Source organism: Pagrus major, chromosome 6 (assembly GCF_040436345.1).
Source record: "Pagrus major chromosome 6, Pma_NU_1.0".
NCBI lineage: Eukaryota > Metazoa > Chordata > Actinopteri > Spariformes > Sparidae > Pagrus > Pagrus major.
The window spans coordinates 28,987,449-29,002,394 of NC_133220.1; the positions used below are offsets into that span (position 1 = coordinate 28,987,449).

General features: G+C 42.7%; 2 protein-coding genes across 8 annotated transcripts in view; both read left to right on the forward strand.

Annotated features, from left to right (window-relative positions):
• Positions 1-535: 535 nt before the first annotated feature.
• phf20a (PHD finger protein 20, a) lies at positions 536-13,280 on the forward strand. 7 transcript variants are annotated; one of them, XM_073468098.1, is made up of 18 exons: positions 536-650; positions 2,364-2,440; positions 2,676-2,782; positions 3,575-3,746; positions 4,060-4,144; positions 4,561-4,637; positions 4,771-5,368; positions 5,513-5,563; positions 5,665-5,934; positions 6,168-6,362; positions 6,542-6,637; positions 7,256-7,411; positions 7,850-8,031; positions 8,128-8,227; positions 9,472-9,667; positions 9,832-10,273; positions 10,703-10,886; positions 11,988-13,280. In XM_073468098.1, exons 3-18 carry the CDS (start codon positions 2,700-2,702, stop codon positions 12,128-12,130), a joined length of 3,030 nt encoding a protein of 1,009 aa, XP_073324199.1. In that variant the 5' UTR covers positions 536-650; positions 2,364-2,440; positions 2,676-2,699; the 3' UTR covers positions 12,131-13,280. The 7 variants fall into 7 exon arrangements, with proteins under 7 accessions (XP_073324199.1, XP_073324198.1, XP_073324201.1 ...); XM_073468097.1 differs by lacking the exon at positions 2,364-2,440 and having other exon boundaries at positions 559-650; XM_073468094.1 differs by lacking the exon at positions 2,364-2,440 and having other exon boundaries at positions 572-650; positions 3,575-3,755.
• A 977-nt stretch (positions 13,281-14,257) lies between these two features.
• Positions 14,258-14,946, forward strand: part of ndrg3a (ndrg family member 3a) — a 35,481-nt gene continuing 34,792 nt past the window's right edge. Inside the window, exon 1 of the mRNA XM_073468441.1 lies at positions 14,258-14,404. The gene's annotated coding sequence lies outside the window, so the exon portion shown is untranslated. The remainder of the gene's footprint in view (positions 14,405-14,946) is intronic.

Genomic DNA, 14,946 nt, shown 5'->3' on the forward strand with positions numbered 1-14,946 from the left:
AACATTCATTCGGACAGACAGACAGACAGATAGATAGATAGATAGATAGATAGATAGATAGATAGATAGATAGATTTTGGTACAATGGTGGTCAGAGTGAAACCCACAACCAGTACTTTGAGTTCAGCTCAGTTACCCTCCACTCGTGTAAACAAACAACAGTTGTTTGGACGAACAGAGGGTGGAGCTAGATGTGTGTGAACAATGACTCATTGGACACAAATGTGTTCACAGATAAGCCCTGCAACGTATCATGTTTGCCTCACTTTATTTTAATCTAACTGGTGAGAATATTAGCCGTGTGTTAAACTTGGCTTGTTATTTCAGGTCCATTTTAAATATATTTAACGTGTTTTGACTTACAAATATGGTTGTTTATATGAAAAACACATGAATTAAATCGACATTTTAAACGCAACACATTTCAGCTGTGTTTAGATCATTATGTTATCGGAACACTTGAGGGGTCGGTGTCGTTGTCAGCGCATGCGCAGTGTGGCGCCACACTGCCCGCGCCGGTGGCGAACGCAACGGGGAGAAATTCAACTGCGTGATCTGGACCAGGCAGGCGGAGGCGGCGGTACCTGCACTTTAAAGGGATTACATTGCACATTTTACACCCACCCGGACAAAGAGTGACTGGAGAACAGGTAGGAAGCCCTTGCAGTGTCTCCCCTTCGCTTCAGAGTTTATAATTACGAATAAAATCGTGAATGAGGCCCGTTTTGGTGGATGCTTCAGCAGCGTAGATGGTGTGTTGCCGCCGCATGTCGGCTTTTGGAGTTCAAAACAAACGTGACGAAGTAGGGAATAAAATGTCAAATTTGTAACACTTCGTTGTTGCGTTTCTGTCATTACTGGTGCGACTCTTGTTCGCTGTGGGCCTTTTCACTGGGGGCTTTGTTAGATGTCTCCGTGGTGTGTCAGTTGGGGAAGTTTAATGCGCTACATTTCCACGCCGCCGCTCGTTCTCAGCAGGAAAAGTACAGAAAGTAGGCCTAGCGCGAGGCCCCGAGTAGCGCTGTGAGTGACAGCTGCACGGCCAATCAGATGCGAGATACCGCCCATCGCAGAGTCTTACGACCAGTCATATTTCCCCAAAGCGCTGACGTCAACGATGTTTTATTTCGCGCTACGCCCACTGGTTATAAAACAGCGGACAATAAAGTGTCAGTTGTAACGTTAGTAGAGGTGGTCAACAAAAGGATACCTGAAGGGAGACGAGGCAACGTGCACTCGTTGTATGATCTGACCTGAGCGCGTGTTTGGAAAATTAAATGTGTGTGTGTGATACTGTTCTCCCCCTTTTTATAACAGTAAAAAAAAATCAACCTACGATTAAATGTATCATCGCAAAATATGTTTCTTTCAACATCACTTATAAACTAATAACAATAATCCGTTTCCGGATTCAAAATTGTGGCATCACCAACTCCTGATTTGTGCCCTGCTGCCTGTGATGCTGTCGTCTGTCTGGCTCTCCGTGCAGGCCATAAAAAACACCCACTGTGATTGAAAATCTTGCATTTTACTGAATAGAATAATGTTCAATCTCTAATATCCTGCTAGGTATCTGTCTGCAACACGCTAATAATCAGAAGGCTCTCTTCCATTGTCTCCTATTGTGTCTATACGTGGGATCGGCTGATCAGAAAACACGTGGGCCGGGTAGTGTGAAGATATCCGGTTTGTAGGCTGCATTGAAAGCCAGTCACTCCAGACTGCCTCCGCAATGGTGAACCGAGCCAGCTATATCCTGGACAAACAGTAAGACGTTTTGATATATAATGTTAATGGTTTAGCTTTTGATAAATGTCGCCGATATCTCGTTTCATCTGTCCTCGATACGTTCATCTGTGTGCCCGACAAAAGAGGCGCTGCTAGCGGGAGAGAACTGAAATTTTCCATGAAAGACATGGAGATTATCCTCCTCCACCAGGCCTTTTAGTGCAGCTAAGGAGCTGGACACCAGCTTCTTAGCTGCACTAAAAATCGGTCGACTATTAGCTTGGTTCGTGATTGCATAAGTGCTTTCCTACTGTACTGGTGGGGGCTTAGGAGAGGAAGTGAAAGCTGTGGACACGGTTTCTTAGTCATTCTTGTCCGTTCTCTCATCGTGCCATTTTGATAGATCATGAAATATTAATATTAAATATTTCTCATTTTGATATAGATCCTAATAGGAACCTAATGTGAGGTTATTTTCTCAACTGGTGATCATTGAGCATCTGGTATTAGTTACACATTTCACCACCATTTGAGGGGCATGGCTCACCATGATATGTATGAATGTTCCCTTGCTTTACACTGTGTTGTACTACCATACAGCATGTGTAATCTGTAGCTTGTGTATCTTTTCCCAGCTTGGACTGCATTATTGTTCTGCTGGCATACAGTGGGAGTGGCCTACTAGCCTTTTAACACCAAAATTGCTGCACAGGTACAAAGCTGTGATTTACCATAGTCTTCTGGCAAAATAAGTGTTATTGTCTGAGAGTGACGAGGCTGACTGCAAGATTGTAAAGTCCTTGATAGTCAACTATACGGTAGTCATGGCTAGACACAATGTGTGTTTCTCAGTAGTGTACCTAAGGTCACATGGGCGCAGTTTTGATTGGTATCTTTATAGGTTAATGTGTGTGTTCGTCTGTGTGTGTGTGTGTGTATGTGTACAGGAAGGGAGCCTTGATGTGGGCAGTATGAGTAAGACGCCCCCCGCCAGAAGAGGGATATCATTTGAGGTGGGAGCTCAGCTTGAGGCCAGAGACAGCCTCAAAAACTGGTGAGTCATGGCCTCACTCATTCCTCTCCATCCATGTAACTGTTCACTGGCTTCACTCTCTCTCATATATTCTGGTTTTCTCCTTTGTGGGCCTGGGCTAGCTGTTTTCCATGTCTCTCCAACAGTAAAAGATTGATAAAAGAGCTAAGAAAGCCTTTCAGACATGTTGGTGCTCATTTGCCAGTAAACAACAGCTCTTGTGCATGTGTGCTCTCAAGCAGCCATTGATCTGGATTGATAATGAAGGGCATTGATTGATTGATCTGTGAATGTTTAACAGTATTATACATTATTTTAATGGTTACAATATACTTAAGATGCATATCAAGTTGTGCTTGTTACACGAGGATGTATGTTCATACATACAATACAAGTATCAGTTACTAATTGCATTACTTATTACATTACTGCACCCTGACAAGTCCTTTGACAGACATGTAGAAATGTAGTTGATATGGGTCATCCTATTCAACTTGGGACTAAGGGACAAACCAGTTTGCCTCCAAAAATGTTGGGATACTGGGGGTTGTCTTTAATGTAGCCCTGAATTTGTAATCAATAAAACACATCACCTTAGTCACGTGTTAATGCCCAACGCTGCCCCCAGCACAGCATCCTCCTAAAATGAAGCAGCGTCTCATGATTTATTGTGTTTAACTTTTTCAACATTGATTAGTTCCTTCTGACTTGCCACCCTCATTATGTTATATGTTACGTGTTGGGATATAGAACAAGGAATTTAAACCCCTCCCTCTCCATAACACATTATTGCATTTTTTTTTTGTCTTGTAGGTATGCTGCCAACATAGAGAAGATTGACTACGAAGGTGAAAAAGTGCTTATCCATTACCGGCAGTGGAGCCACCGTTACGACGAGTGGTTTGACTGGACAAGTCCATACCTGAGACCTGTGGAGAGGGTACAGCTGAGGCGGCAGGGCCTGCAGGACGACGCTCCTGTACCTGTAAGTTACGTACGTTGTTCCTACTCACTTTGACCTGCATTGCATAGAGCAACTGGATGTTCGTCCCCATGTCTAGGTTATCTTGTGTTCCTATAACCTTTGTTCTGCTGTGTAGTTCTGCAGAGACAGGTTCCTTATCTGTCTTTCTAGCTAAAACATGATACTATGTTGAATTTGCATATGCTAAACAAGTACACATTTACATTTGCTTATGAGTAAAATGTTTTTTAATAAAGATGAAACAACTTATAGATTTTGACAACGTGTCCACAATGTGTCAGTCCTAGATCAAATGTCTCTATCCTTCCTCCAGGGCTTTCATGTGAATGACAAGGTCCTTGCCAGCTGGTCTGACTGCCGTTTCTACCCCGCTAAGGTCATTTCGGTCAATAAAAATGGTGGGTATCAATATTCTCAGGTCATTGTCTTACAATGTTGAAAAGTATGGATCCATAATATTTTGAGTTATGCTTGATTGAGCAATGTGTTATGGTAGATGTAAAAGGTTTCCCTCTGATTATTATAAGTTGTTTGGTTTCAGTACAAAATTATGCCAGATGGAGCAAAGTCTAAAATGTTCAACTGTCACTTTTGCTTTCACAAAGGAAACTGTGGTATTACATGGCTTTCAATAATAGCAAAATGGCTTTCAGTGTCACTAGCACAGCAAAAAGAAACTATGAAGACAGAGCTGTCTGATGCACAATCACAAAACTGTAAATGGGAATATTTCACTCCAAGAACAAAAAGAACAGTTGAAGCATATGTATGGTATATAATATGGTTTTCATCAGCTCTCCTTTATGCCCCTCAGCATCCTACACTGTGAAGTTCTATGATGGTGTTATACAAACAGTGAAGGGAATACACGTGAAGCCTTTTATTAAAGAGGTACATGTCATTTATTGGTCATAAATATCCATAATCAATCTCACTGTCTCTGTATGGATTGTTGTCTGTCATGTATTGATCCCAATTTTCTGTTCTCGTTTCCCTCAACTTCCTCTTTGTCCTGATGATACAGAGAGGTGGTGTTGGTGGAGGGAAGTCTCGGTCCACTGAAAGGAACATGGTTAGGAGGGTCCCGAACCGCAGAGACAGGAGGCCTCAGGAGAACGGAGGTCCCAAGAACAAGCGAGCCAGACGCAGCACCTCCGACCAGGAGGAGGACAGCAACAGTGAGGACGAGGAGCGTGAAGAAACGATGGTTAACGAGAAAAACAAGAAAATAAATGGTGAGGTAGAAGCTGCAGCCACTATCAAACAGGAAGAGGAAATGTCAGAGCAAGCAGACCAGAACAAGCCCAGGGATGCAGAAAAGGGGGCTGGACTCACGAATGGGGTGAAAGTGGAAGAAGACGATGAGCAGAACGAGGAAAGATGCCACGTAAACGGAGACGTAAAGAAGGAAGAGGAGGAACTAGAGGAGAGTGAAACAAAGCCATATACAGAGTCACCTAAGCCATACGCTGAGTTGCCCGCTCAAACGTCAGCCCAGACGGAGCAGGTGTCGGTCACTATGACAACCACAGAATCCAATGGAGATCTGGAGCAGAAGCCAAACGTCCAATCAGAAAGCTCTCAGCCTGCAGCGGATGTGCCACCTCCCCAGCCTGTGAAACGTAAGTGTTAATTGTGCAGAAATGTCATGGGATCTGTAGGATTGTGAAAATGAGAAACTATAGTATAATAAGTAAATATCACATAGGATCTGGGCATATTTTCCAGACTTATGTTAATAAATGAATGTCTTTTTTGTTTGATAGCGGTAAGAAAGCAGGGCTTCCACAACCCCAACAGATTCAGCAGAGAACCATGTAAGTACTCAAAACTAATTAAATAAATGAATGCACAAATCACTTGCGTTCTTTGATGTGGTTCCTTTTAGGGGCATCACTTATTTTCTTCTTTGTTTTAGTGTACCGGGTTATCAAAAACCAACCTCCCCCTGTCCTGTCCATCAACCTCGACCACAACCCATTTAAGTGCAGCGCTCCTGGCTGTACAAAGTCATTCCGTAAGGCCAAGCTGCTGCACTACCATATGAAATATTATCATGGCGAGGAGCAGCCTCTGGAGGGGGAGCGCAGCCCCACCAGGAATGTCCAGACCAGAGCCTCTGAGAAACAGGTTACTGGCACCAGTTTGGACGGCCCCAAGAGAAGGCGCACCATCTCGGCCTCTATGCGTGAGTTTCTCTCTAGTTTCACTTCTGTCCCAATTAATGGGACAGGATTACTGGATCAGCTAACATTTCTTCAATGCTTGAACCAAATGTATGTAATGCAACAATAACATCAGAAATGCTGAATTATGACACACTTATACAATTACTAATCACTCACTTATAAAACAAGGCTGCTTCGTAAATGTGGCACATCCAGCCTGGCCTGAACATATTTGCCCTCCGATTTCTCTCAGACTCTGTTGGAGCTGCCGCAGCTCCCCGTGGGGAGGTGAAGACTGCAGGTAGGCGCACATCAGCACCACCTTTAGTCAACACCCAGGGCCATCAGCAGAGGGCACTGCTGAGGGAGAAGAGCAAGGAGAACCAGCTGGACAGGAATGGATGCCAGCAGCAGGACAAGGACCTGGACAAAAGTTGCTTTGACATTGGTCAGTATCATGTAGTAAGATGAGGTTGTTTATTCAGTAGGGAAATTACTGCATTGTTTTACATAGAGCCTTACCTGTTCACTATAAAGTTTCCCTTTTGTACAGTACAATTTAGCTTATAGAATAGTTCGCTGTGCACAGACGAGGCTTAACCCATACTACCACTTGATGCTCCCCAGGGTCAGTTAAAGACAAACTGAAAGAGAAACCGAAGCAGAAGGACTTCCTCCGAATTAAACTAAAGAAGAAGAAAAAGAAAAAGAAGGCCAAGTCTGGTAAGAAGGGGTCCCTGTCATTGGACCTCCTCACATATCGGCTGCTCTGCATGCGCACTCACAGTGACATTGTGGAATTGGCTCGCCTGCACACAGCATAAAGCACTCCATTCACTCCTCTTGGTGTGGTGGCTGAGCCTTTGTGTGTGGGAGAAGTGTCACATCTGTCGCTGGCCTCTGCCACTCCATTATGCCAATAATCAAAAAGCTCCAATTATTTTTTTTTAACATCATAGCTTGTATTTGCTCTTGTGTCCAACAACTCTGACATTACTGGTGTTTAAAAGCCAAATTTTTATTGTGGCACTGAGATTGAGTTATCCAACACAAATCCAACACTGTTCTCTCTATTTCTAGTTGGCATTCACATGTATATGCAGTATGTTTGGCATGAACACAGATGTAAAGGTTACCTTCCACATTGATTACTTCACACAATTTAAAGGCCTGAAACCTGGGCCAGTATGGATTTTATCAAATTGATTGTCCCTGACTGTTCTTGAATCTATTATTTGTTTGTTGTGCCACAGTCTGTCACATCCTGATGGGCGCCTTTTTAAAAATTTCAAAGTTGACATTTTGTTCTACATCTGCTTCCCCCCTTCCCTGTATTAACAGACTACACAGGTAGTGAGGAGAATATTGACATCTCAGTATTGGGTCTTCAGTCCAAATTGAATTTGCCACTCAAATACCCCCTCTCACACAATCACAAGCCTGAGGCCTACCCCAGCAGGCCTGGATACAGCTACTCAGAGCAGATACATGTGGATGGTGGGTATCTCTGTGACTGTGTGTGTGTGTGTGTGTGTGTGACTGTGTGTGTGTGTGTGTGTGTGTGTGTGTGTGTGTGTTTTAGTTAGTGTGTGTGACTCTACATGGCTTCCCTCCCCTCCATTTTTCTTCTTCCTCTGGATTCAATCCATCATGCTGTTTGTTTTAGTTGTTATCTGCAACACACCTGGTATCTGTGTCCAAATGTTGCTCAAAACGCATCATGACCTGCAGAATAAAACGGCTTGGTTGCTTGAATCCTGAGCTCTTCTTTGCTGCTGCGGCTTGCTTCATCGTCTAATCTAAACACATTCATTCAAAACAAATTTGTAGCATTATAGAAGATTAATCGAGCTACATTTTAGGAGAAGTAAAATTCTGACAAGTTGTGTCACTTGAATGAAAAACCAAAACTTGTGTTTGTCCCTGTTATTGTAGATGATGATAGCATCAGTGACTGGTCCACTGACAGCTGCGGGTGGAGTGACGATGAATTTGGGGGAGATTTGGACTTCACCACGCCTCCCCTGAGTGTGGACTCCGGTGCCGTGGACACAAGTGACCAGGAAATAGTGAGATGTATCTGTGAGGTGGAGGAAGAGAATGATTTCATGATTCAGGTTAGCCGGCTGATTTTTGTCGTCACTTATACCTTGTCTATTTTTTAGTCGTTGCAAGCATTTTTTTTTATGTGAGCATACTTGTTCTTCACCTAGTGTGAAGATTGTTTGTGCTGGCAACATGGCACCTGCATGGGCCTGCTAGAAGACAATGTTCCAGACAGATACACCTGCTACATCTGCAGAGACCCACCAGGTGAGGGAAAACACCACCACCTTTCATTTTAAATTGCATACTGTCATTTAGATTTGTTCATACAAGCACTCTTCTTTAGTTTTATTTTGGTAGAGAAAACGTCACGTTTCCTCTTTCATTTTACATATTATAATCTGCCAATGTACAATTAACAGTGGACAGTGATGATTGTTCTAGAAAAGTACATTTTTAGTCTGTTCCTTGTAATTACACTGTTTTATATTGTGATTCTAAGGTTCAATTCCTATTTTTTCCTTTTTCAAATTTTTTTTTAGTTTTGTTTTGTTACAGCTTATCAAAACATCCTGTTACCTGAGAACAGTGTTAACCCCAGGAAACGGTAATCAAGGTCCTGGTGTTGCAAGCACAGCTCAGTAAAATTCGTTGTTATATTAAGTACAAATGAATACAGGGCCTTACAAGTTTGGCCACAGTAAATGTCAAAATAAAAGCTGCATGATTGTACAGTAGCTGTTTTTAGCTTTAAAAAAATTTACTTTTAAGAGACAGAGCTGACACTCTGCCAGAGTGGAGTAAACTGGTATGCATAATAGGAGCGAGATACACACATCGCCTGTAATGCCGAGCACAGACCACAAGATTGTAGTCCTGATTTTATTTTCACTGACAGTTTTTGAAGATCGCTGACAAAAGCCCCTGGTCAGAGGCATATCGTTCTTTGCAAATCAGCAATCTATCGCTATGTGTTAACTTTTCAAAAGTGCAATCCGAGAGCTTGCAGATGCCCCAAAGATATCAAACAGGAAAAATATGTATGGGTTGGGCAGCCATGCGAGGAGCTACAGCCAATGAGAGCAGACATTCTCTCTTATCATGCATATATTTGTATGGAGGAGGCACAATGATGTAGTTATTATCAGAAAACAGTGGCATTCAGATACACACAAGCTTTTCAGTGTTATAGCCTTGTCCTTGCTGAACCATGATACGAGCAGGCAACTATATGTTTCCATTGTAAAAATATTTACCTCCAACTCGCACACCCTTATTCTCTTTTTTTCCTTCCTTGTTCTTTTGCTGCAAATCAGTGCACAAACAACTTGGACAGCCCTTTTCTTGTTTTAACTTCCTGTGCGTGTTTAACTAAACCAGTCAGACTCGTCTGGGATTCCCGCTGGTGAAAGATCTTGTAATGTGTGTCCTGTTGTTGAAGGAGAGACTCTCTATCAGATTTACTCATTGCATTTGATAAGATTTCATCACAATTTGTTGTTCACTACCAGGTCAGAGGCAGAGTCTGCGCTACTGGTATGATCGTGAGTGGTTGAGCAACGGTCACATGTATGGCCTCTCCTTCCTGGAAGAGAACTACTCTCACCAAAATGCCAAGAAGATCACCACCACCCACCAGCTGCTGGGAGATGTGCACCACCTGGTAGAGGTCCTCAACGGACTGCAGCTCAAGATGAGCGTCCTTCAGTGAGTCAAAAGCAATTACATGAAGAGCATTGAGGGTATTTTCCTCATAGCTTCTGGAGTCAAATTAAATGTGGATCATGACATAAATTATTGTTGTCCAGGGTGATATCAATCAAACCAACTCAGATGTGTTTTAATTTTACTTTCCCTCTCTTGTTCTTCAGGAGCAATACTCACCCTGACTTGCAGCTGTGGCGGCAGCCCTGGAAGCATTTGGAGCGGGCCCGGACCTGCTCTGACTCGTGTCGTGGCAGTGATGCAGCTCCGTCCCCTGTGACTCCCGATGAGGACATGAGCCGAGGTGAGATTTTAATGTCCAACGCCCTGGAGAAGCTGAGCCGGGCTGCCACAGCTGCCACCTCCTCTTCGTCTTGCTCTTCCTCCCCCTTCCCATCCTTCCAGGACTCATACATTACCAGTGAACATTGCTATCAGAAACCACGGGCATATTACCCGGCGGTGGAGCAGAGGCTGGTGGTGGAGACCCGACAGGGCTCCGAGCTGGAGGACAGCATGAGGAGCACTGAGGAACTGTTGGAGCGGGAGCAGCGCTACGGAAGCCTGCTGGAGACAGACAAGCCCAAATCAACTGGCACCAGTTACAAGGTGGGGCGTTATTCCACACCAGACACTGATGTTTAAAGTGCAGCTGATCTTTTTTAATCTTAACCTCCCTACTACTGCCAGTGGCACAGGCAACACATTTATAGGCAGTTTTTTATGCTAATTCCTTTGGACTTGTCAGCGACTCTCTCTCAAGGTCTACGTGCAGTGTTGATTATAGAGTGGATCAAAGAAGGTTTTAAATTACACAGATAATTTGTGAAGGCAGCATTACATCGGAGTTATTTAAGTGGTTCAAGGATTTAGCTCAGCTTTTTTGTTTTTCTTTGTGCACCGATCATGATGCAACTATCTATTTTGGTTGTTTATTTCTGGTGTGCATGAATAATGTGTATCGATTTGGCTGAAAGCTTTTATAGAAACTGGTTGTAATGAAAATCAAGTCTGACATTTTTACCTGAATATCTCTAGGCTTCGTTTGGTGGCTCTTGGTCCCAGGCTGAGACGAAGGAAGAGGAGGGAAGAGATCCTGCAGATGCTACAGATGACAACAACATGCAGCATCAGCAGAGGCAGATCAACCTGCTGGATCACATCGATGCAGTTCAGGACGAGGTCTCACACAGGATGGACTTCATTGAGAGGGAGCTGGATGGTAAGACCTGTGGTGGCTTTAGCCTAGTTATTAACATAGTCTTTTCTGCAGGAAACTTTTAAGATTCTGTCCCAAAATGATCATAAGATCAGATTTTAAAATGGTGACGATGACGCCTGCTTATATCAGCGGTCAGTTCAGAAATGTTTTGAATTGGGAAAGATCACACAGTATAAACTAGTAGGTACTGCTAATAATTTGACTGTAAAGTCGTGCCATTTAAGGTATCAGACATGTTACCAATGAAGACTGTTAATACCAACTGTTTAAATTAATTTTACCCGTTTCTTTGCTGAGGAGATATGAAGGATATGAAAAATCAAACAAAGTAAAATAACATAAACCATAATACAATAAACACAAATTACAAGTGTCTGTTATCTAAGAAGGGAGTGTACAAGTCCATTATCTTAGGATGAACACATCAATTACTCACTGTGTCATAGATAATCCATTTCGTCCATTTACTAGCAAAAGCATTTGCTCTCAATCTGAGCTGCAAAGTCAGATTTTCCATCACACAGATCTCTCTCTAACAATTTCTAACCACGGCTCAATAGTAGGGGGTTCAGTTGTTTTTACTTATGATCAATAATATCTTAGTTAGATATCTATTACTATCAGTGACATAATCATTTATACTTCCAAGGTACATAACTTTTAAATTCCTTGGGTGATACATATCCCAGAATGTCCTTGATTATAACATGCACGTTGTCCCAAAACAATTATATCTCATGACGAGTCTTACTTTGATTTAAATGGTGAATGGAATTCCTACATTAGCCATGGTGGCAGTAATACATGGCTGCAAAGTGAAAAGATATTATTTCTACACTGGTACTGTGAACTTAAAAGGCTTAACAAGCTTTGTTATTCCTGGTTAAAATACAAAGAGCCTCTATGTGTAATATAAGTGCCACTTGGGGCACTGAATGTAAACACATTTTTGTTTTGATGATGCAAGAGATGATGCAACAGTCCAGAGATTCTCTGGTGGCGTGTGCATGAGAACAGGACAGAGTTTCTGTGGGGTAAGAGAAACCCATCTCTTGTAACCATGTGCTCACCTCTGGTTCTTCCTCTGCTCTTTGTTCTCAGTGCTGGAGAGCTGGCTGGACTACACAGGGGAACTGGAACCCCCTGAGCCCCTGGCCCGTCTGCCTCAGCTCAAACACCGCATGAAACGGCTGCTGACACAGCTGGGCAAGGTGCAGCAGATTGCCCTGTACAGTTCCACATGAGGGCGCCAGAGAACAGCAGTGACCACAGTCCACACAGCATGCAGATAAAGTGCAGCGGAGGAAGCTCACTGGTCTCTGGCTGCGAAGATAACGATATTAATGCAAGTGCAAGACTCGGATTGTATAGCACGTTCATGTCTGACCTGACATCTGCTGCTGTTTTTCCTCCTGAAAAGGTTCTGTGCGGTGGAATCCGATGCGACGGCCAGCTATTGTCATATATGAGTATTTATATGAACATTTATGGAAAGTCAGCATCTAAAATCAGGATTAAACACAAAAAGTAACCTCGTAAATGCAGGAGAAAATCCTTAGGACCAGATTACACTTCTATGGTTCCCATGCAACTCTAAACCTTATGAATGCCTTTTGTCTGAGCTACTGCTTAAGGTCGCCCTGTCTCTCAGTACACAGTGCTTTACATGCAGAAGCTTTATATTTCCTATTTCAAATTGCAATCGAGTTCCTGAATCTACATGGCCTCTTTTGCAATAGTTTTTGAACATGATTTCAAATGGTCACTGTTTTTGCGTTTTACCCAAAGCTCAGCTCTGGTCACGTGTCATGCCATACTACATTAAAACTCTCACTGTATAAGCCGTCTCTACAGATAATTTGTTTTTTTTTTGACCTACTCAAGGGTTTGTTTTATACTACACTGTGAAGTTATTTTTGTCTGGAATCAAAGGCAACTTATTTTCAAGTGTGATATCTTTTTTTGTCTTCAACTGTAATGCTTCTTTCCTAACAGCTTTATCAGTTATTCTTTGTGTTTGTCAGTTGCCCGTTCCCTTACTTCAATTTCCTCTTTGCATTGTTGTTGCTGTAGCACTTGACTTATGATTCACTGAAAACTGTAACGTGGACTTGTCTTTTCTTAAACTAGCATCTTGTGCTTTGTCAGTGACAGATACTACTTAGAAGACCTGTAAATTTCTTTTTTTTCTGTTCTGTTTCATCTGTTTATTTACAGTATTTTGGTTTGTAAATATGTTATTCAGAAATGTGCTCTTCTGTAATGAAAAAAATCTCCAAAATCTTATATTGTATGCTACTGTACTGTAAGTGTCTGGCTTAGAAGCAGGGAAATGTCCAAAACAATGCAAACAGATTTGCTGGTACATAAATAAACTCTCATTGTTATTACTCACCATGGACACATTGTTGACTGTTCATCCTATTTACTCAGCTGGCAATAACACTAAGCAGTGAAGTCAAAGGTTGCATCAGTCACAGTTCATTCGCACACATTCAGTTTGATGTAACATGTTTTCTTTCGCAGCTGATTTGTGCTCTTACACAATCAGATTGAAGTCAGGGCAGCAAGAGTTTGCAGGTTGAAGGCATGAGCTTGTGAGTCTTTCTCATGTAGGAAACTTTAATAAATGGTTTCCTGCTGGGTTGCCATTGGGCAAGGCATTTGACCTCAAACTATTCAGTGGAGCTTCCCATAACCTGAAAACGGTGCTGGTTGCACTGGACAGCTGTATGTAGGAGATGGACTTCTCTGTGAGAAAATACACCCCAAAAAGGGGATTGCGTGCATACTTTATGTTTTTATTGCATAGCCGATTTGTACGGTTACATAATCAGATTGAAAATAGAAACTTGATGGGAATTCTAATCGGTTAATCTCCAAAATTTGAGCCAGCATCACGTGGTGACAGAGCACAGCGACTGATATCATGTCGCCCACGAAGAACTTGTACAGTGTTCGGCCAGCATGTTCACCTCTTGATTTGCACTGCACTATTACCAAAGATGGACTTTGTTAGAAATACCCTTGATTAAGTAAATAAATAAATGCAATTGTCTCATCTCCCTCACATCAAAAGTGGGCGTTAACTCTCGGGCTAAGACTCATATGAGTTGTAATAAAGTTGGAAACGCTAACCAGAATCAAACGTAACGTTTGGTTGAGTGCAGTTAAAATAAATACGACCTGTCAACAGAGCTGTCAGTTTAAACCTTTTGTGTTTCCCCTTGCCTCTGAAACAGAGTTGCGTCTTCATTATTTGAGAGCAGAGTGAGACCTCCTGCTCCTCCTACTGTCTGTGCTGTGCACCGCCTCCTCCCATTGGCTCCTCCGCGGTGTCTGCGACGCAGCGTGTAGTTCCGCCCAGAGTCACATCGAAATACTAGTTGAGGCAGAGGAAGCGGCAGGAGAGAGCAGTGTGTACTGTATACTTAAATATACATATCAGCGTTGATATTTAACAATATAACTGGAGAGGAATTGACTGGAACTCACCGGATACACATTTTAACGACGAGGTAAGTCTCGCATCCGTGTTCCCGCGGCAGAATTCCCCCCATTTACCATTTACAGATGTGCCCGATGCCACAGGAGATTATCTCAGCTCGCTGTATTTCCCAACCTGTTCACGTTGCTGTCCGTATATCGCCTCGTTTGTTAGAGAAATGGTGGCAGCCTTTAGAAAAACAACTAAACCATTGTTACACTCAGTGAAAGAGACGTTTAAACACCGCGAGGACCTGACGTTAGTACTTCTTCATTGAGCGCGAGCGAAGCGGCTCAGTTGGAAAAACTGCAGCTCAATTGAAATGAGTTCATCGCTGCTCCTCTCAACAGTAATGCGACATAAGGGCTGTTTTCACACCGTATCTTCATTTTGTCAGCGCAGTACGGATTGTTAGTACTTTGTTTTCTGTTACATGCTGTTCCCACTAAATAATAACCCAGCTTTTTAGCTATTTATAAGAAAAAAACGAGGCCTGTCACGATGCGTAACATCGTAAATCGCCGAGCTAAAACAACTAAAGAAAGGTTAGCTTCTAATAGCTTCTAGCTTGAT

Bases quoted from the DNA above. Each gene is read 5' to 3' on its own strand.
- phf20a (XM_073468094.1), top strand. From the start codon at position 2,700: ATGAGTAAGACGCCCCCCGCCAGAAGAGGGATATCATTTGAGGTGGGA. The intron at 5,935-6,167 runs GTGAGTTTCTCT...GATTTCTCTCAG, and splicing joins CACCATCTCGGCCTCTATGC to ACTCTGTTGGAGCTGCCGCA. The intron at 8,032-8,127 runs GTTAGCCGGCTG...TTCTTCACCTAG, and splicing joins AGAATGATTTCATGATTCAG to TGTGAAGATTGTTTGTGCTG.